This window comes from Coffea eugenioides, chromosome 11 (genome assembly GCF_003713205.1).
Source record: "Coffea eugenioides isolate CCC68of chromosome 11, Ceug_1.0, whole genome shotgun sequence".
Lineage (NCBI taxonomy): Eukaryota > Viridiplantae > Streptophyta > Magnoliopsida > Gentianales > Rubiaceae > Coffea > Coffea eugenioides.
Window position 1 is genome coordinate 33,540,961 of NC_040045.1, and position 5,447 is coordinate 33,546,407.

The 5,447-nt window shown below is 39.9% G+C and overlaps 1 protein-coding gene across 1 annotated transcript; it reads left to right on the top strand.

Annotated features, from left to right (window-relative positions):
• Nucleotides 1-1,425: 1,425 nt before the first annotated feature.
• On the top strand, nt 1,426-5,201 carry LOC113751223 (serine/threonine-protein kinase BRI1-like 2). The gene has a single exon (XM_027295154.1). It carries the CDS (start codon nt 1,617-1,619, stop codon nt 5,001-5,003), a length of 3,387 nt encoding a protein of 1,128 aa, XP_027150955.1. The 5' UTR covers nt 1,426-1,616; the 3' UTR covers nt 5,004-5,201.
• Nucleotides 5,202-5,447: the final 246 nt, after the last annotated feature.

Here is a 5,447-nt window from a genome sequence, read left to right on the forward strand (position 1 = left end):
ACAACAAATTTTTTTGCTTTTGTTACACCCTTTGCCAAACACATTAGAGACACTAACAGCAGTTTTTAGTTGTTGAATAACTTCGTGGACCAAGTAACCAGCTAAAAAGGACATTGCAACATCGAGATCAGAGATATTTGTAACAATTGAGCTACAACAAATCAAATGAGCAGGGAAAGAAACCTTATAAAATATTAGTATGTATCATTAAAATATCTTGTTTGCCTAAGCTTTCTCAGCAAGAAAAAGCAGCACCTCAATGGGGAATCATAACCTCTCATGCCCTTAGCCATAAGACTGCATTGATGCTCTTGTTCTTCTTTATTTTTTTTGGGTGGTGGGCCTTCTCAATTGGTTTTCTTTAACACAAATTTTTACTTTTCTCACAGGCAGCATAAATCCTTATGCACTATGATCATGATTACCTTCTCCCAACTCATGCACTAGCATTTGTTTTCTGGCCCTACATTAAATATTACACCCTAATCCCTACTAAAGCAAAAAATAATTACATCCATGTTGGATTTAATCTCTTGTTGCTTGTCTTTTGAAATACACATCTGTATTTCTATACCTGAATTTTGATTTTGTCAACAAAATAACTGTTTTTTCCTCCGAAAATAAAATAACAAAAGGAGAAGAAACTTTTTCTTTATAATAAAAGTACTTGTTTGGAAAGGTTGAATGTCTTACCTCTCTTTTTACTTTTTTCTTTCCAAATAACAGAGGAAAATAAAATTTGGAGGAGAAAATAAGTAACATAGACATTTTAACTTGTCTTTTTCTTTTCTTACCTTCTTTTGGAAAGTAATATGTGTCTGCAATGTAAACCTACCAATCTGAGCTAGTAATTACAATTTTCTTAGTTGTGTTATCCTATGTTAGACCCTAGCTAATATAACCATACATACCCATGATAATTGTCCCTTTACAAGGCTTATTAGAAAGTGATGCCTAAAAAATGTGCAAGTTGAGCAACCATTTTCTGATATACACTTCATGTAAAGCTACTGCCCTGAATTTTCAAAATCCCCATGTCTCTGGTAGAGACAACCTTACACATCAACATTGCCATTGCATCAGATCCTATCAGATATGTGATTGGGGGAACATTCTCACGCTCACTGACAGAAAAAAAGGACCTCAATCTGGGATCAAACACAGTTGAATTTTTTTTTCCTCCTAAAGATCCTATCCTGGATAGACCTTGTCTGTGGGACCTATTTTTCTTTGACCAAAAGTTCATTCCATCCCTTGTGTAGTTATTTTATTCTAATCCCTTCTTGTGTCTGCAGAATAATACATTTTCACGGGCACTTAAATGTGTATGAAGTACATGTACACACTAGTGACTACACTACCAAACTCCAATCTAACTCCTTCCTTTTCTAATTCCTCCCCACGTTCCCTCCTTTTGTACATTTGCAAAACACACTAGAAAAGAACTTTCTCTAAAGCTCACTCTTCTGCTTTTTCGCTCAGAAAATTCTCCATCATACTAGCCACTCTCTCTCACTCTCTTTCTTCTTCACAAATACTTCTTCACTCAGCTCGTTTCATCAGTTCTTGGGCCTTTTTTTTCTACCTTTCCCTTTTTTGCCACATTTTTCTTTCACATGGAGATGACCATCTCAATACGGCTTGCTCTTCCTCTTGCTGCAATACTGGTGTTAGTTTCAGTTTTAGCAGCAGATCAAGGAGGATTTTCATCGATGAAAACAGATGCGGAGGCTCTTTTATTGTTCAAGAAGATGATCCAGAAGGACCCTAGTGGAGCTTTATCAGGTTGGCAGCTTAGTAAAGATCCATGCAAATGGAATGGGGTTACTTGCAATCTTGAAAGAGTAACTCAACTAGATCTTGCCCAATCTGGTCTTGTTGGCCAAATCACTCTGGCTCCTTTTGCTTCTCTGGATATGCTGATATCCCTCAATCTGTCTGCAAATTCTCTTGCTATAAATTCGACATCTTTGGTGCAGCTTCCATATGGATTGAAGCAACTTGAATTATCATTTTCTAAACTTGTAGGTCAAGTTCCCGAAAATTTTTTCTCTAAGCATCCCAATCTCGAGTATGTGAATTTTGCTTTCAACAATATAACTGGTTCTTTACCCGAGAATTCCTTGTTATACATCGATAAATTGCAATATCTTGATCTTTCCTATAATAACCTCACAGGCTCTATTGCAAATATCAAAATTGAAACCTGCAATTCATTGTGGCATCTTGACTTGTCCGGGAACCAAATACAGGATTCCCTTCCCGTTTCCTTGTCCAATTGCACAGCTCTTCAAGAGTTGAGTTTAGCAAGCAATTTTTTCAGTGGTGAAATCCCACGATCTTTTGGTGAACTCAAAAGCTTGCAAAGATTAGATATCTCACAGAATCATCTGTCTGGTTGGATACCTCCTGAATTGGGAAATTCATGTGCCTCCCTCTTTGAGCTTAAGCTGTCTAATAACAACATTACAGGATCAATCCCTACTACTTTTGGATCATGCTCTTCGCTCCAATCATTTGATTTATCCAACAACAACCTGACAGGTCCCTTTCCTGATTCCATCCTCCAGAACTTAGGATCTTTGGAGACATTGTTACTGAGCAGTAACAAGATCTCTGGACCCTTTCCTGCTTCCATTTCCAACTGCAAGAAATTACGAGTGGTCGACTTCAGCTCCAACATGCTTTCAGGAATCATTCCACCTGATATATGTCCTGGAGCTGGGGCACTTGAAGAGCTGAAAGCACCAGACAATTCACTCAGTGGAGGAATTCCACCTCAGTTATCCAAATGCTCACAGCTGAAGACAATAGACTTCAGTATAAATTACCTCAATGGTTCAATACCAGCAGAACTAGGAAATCTTGAGAATCTAGAGCAGCTCATTGCGTGGTACAATAGCTTGGACGGCAATATACCAGCAGAATTGGGAAAGTGCAAGAAACTCAAGGATCTTATTCTGAATAATAACTATTTGAGTGGCAAAATCCCTACGGAATTGTTCAATTGTGGTAATCTTGAATGGATATCCCTCACAAGCAATGTACTTACCGGTGAGATACCACGAGAATTTGGCCTTTTGACTAGGTTGGCAGTTTTGCAATTTGCAAATAATAGTTTGAGTGGTCAGATCCCGATGGAGTTGGCAAACTGCAGCAGCTTGGTTTGGCTTGACTTGAACAGCAATCGCCTTAGTGGTGAGATCCCACCTCGACTTGGAAGACAGCTTGGAGCAAAAGCACTGAGTGGAATACTCTCGGGAAACACAATGGTGTTTGTCCGAAATGTTGGGAACTCCTGCAGAGGAGTTGGAGGATTACTCGAGTTTGCAGGAATCCGCCCTGAAAGGCTATTGCAGGTTCCATCCCTGAGAAGTTGTGATTTCACAAGAATGTATTCCGGTCCAGTTTTAAGCATGTTTACTCAATACCAGACTCTGGAATATCTAGATATCTCATACAATGAGCTTCAGGGGAAAATTCCAGATGAATTTGGGGACATGATGGCTTTGCAAGTCCTTGTTATATCACATAACCAGCTATCTGGTGAGATACCTCAGACACTTGGCCAGCTGAAGAATCTGGGAGTGTTTGATGCATCACATAATAGACTGCAGGGCCATATTCCAGACGCTTTGGAGAATCTTTCTTTCCTTGTGCAAATTGATCTGTCCAACAACGAGTTAACTGGGCAAATTCCACAAAGGGGACAACTAAGTACGCTTCCTGCAAGCCAGTATGCAAATAATCCTGGGCTATGTGGGGTTCCTTTGCCTGTGTGCCAATACCAGCAACCTGCAACAAATTCAGCTGGAGATGGTCAAAAGGAAGGCCGAAGAACTTCAGCTGCATCATGGGCTAACAGCATTGTAATGGGGGTGCTTATCTCCATTGCTTCTATCTGCATTTTAATTGTGTGGGCAATTGCAATGCGTGCAAGGCAGAGGGAGGCAGATGGACTGAAAATGCTTAGTAGTCTGCAAGCAACTCATGCTGCCACGACCTGGAAAATTGACAAGGAGAAAGAGCCTTTGAGCATCAATGTAGCAACCTTTCAGCGGCAGCTTAGGAAGCTCAAGTTCTCTCAATTAATTGAGGCTACCAATGGTTTTTCGGCAGCAAGCCTCATTGGCTCTGGAGGATTTGGAGAAGTTTTCAAGGCAACTATGAAAGATGGATCAAATGTTGCTATCAAGAAGCTCATACGCCTGAGCTGCCAGGGTGACCGAGAATTCATGGCTGAGATGGAGACCTTGGGCAAGATCAAGCACAAGAATCTAGTACCCCTGCTGGGATACTGCAAGGTTGGTGAAGAAAGGCTACTGGTCTATGAGTTCATGGAATATGGAAGTCTTGAAGAAATGCTGCATGGAAGAGCAAGAGCACGTGATAGGAGAATTTTAACATGGGAAGAAAGGAAAAAAGTTGCAAGAGGAGCAGCCAAAGGACTTTGCTTTCTCCACCACAATTGCATACCCCACATAATACATCGAGATATGAAGTCAAGCAACGTACTCTTGGACCATGAAATGGAGTCTAGAGTTTCTGATTTTGGAATGGCAAGGCTCATAAGCGCACTTGACACTCACCTTAGTGTTAGCACATTAGCAGGAACACCTGGATATGTACCACCAGAGTATTATCAAAGCTTCCGGTGCACTGCAAAAGGTGATGTGTATTCATTTGGGGTTGTCCTTTTGGAACTCCTTACTGGGAAAAGGCCAACAGATAAGGAAGATTTTGGAGACACCAACTTAGTAGGTTGGGTGAAAATGAAGGTAAGAGAAGGAAAAGGAATGGAAGTAATAGATCCAGAATTACTTTCAGTGACTCAAGGAACTGATGAAGCAGAAGCCGAAGAAGTGAAAGAGATGGTGAGATATTTAGAAATTACACTGCAGTGTGTTGATGATTTCCCATCAAAAAGGCCTAATATGCTCCAGGCCGTAGCCATGTTGAGAGAGCTTATGCCCGGAAGTGCCAATACAAGCAATAGTTCCTGAAACATCATAAAATCTGTTAGTGCAACACAAGGATTGTAAGATTTGCTGTTCAAGAAGTCAGAATCTAGTTGTACTTACTTTTGCAAGAGTCTTATTTGTTTTGTATCAGTTCATTTTGCAGTAAATACCATCTACATAAAGGTTCAGAATTGTTGCCTGTAATAGAATTTACACAGAAAGTGATGAGCTTTAACCGGATGCTAAAAATAGTTGCCCTATGTAAATTCTTTCTTGAAGTGAACCAAACAAATGACGCACAGAGCTGATATTTGGTTTGTATCTCTTTACACAGGATTAGGAAAATAGCTTAAAGTCAAGATAGCAGTCCCAACTTGCTCTTTGAGTATTTGAATGTCCATGACATATGCACCAAGATAGAATTGGACTTAGTTACGCATGTAGCTTCTACATTGTAGATTTTCAAGTTCAAGTTGAGAAATTTGT

Excerpts from the sequence above, each read along its gene's own strand:
- LOC113751223 (XM_027295154.1), top strand. The coding sequence starts at position 1,617 with ATGGAGATGACCATCTCAATACGGCTTGCTCTTCCTCTTGCTGCAATA.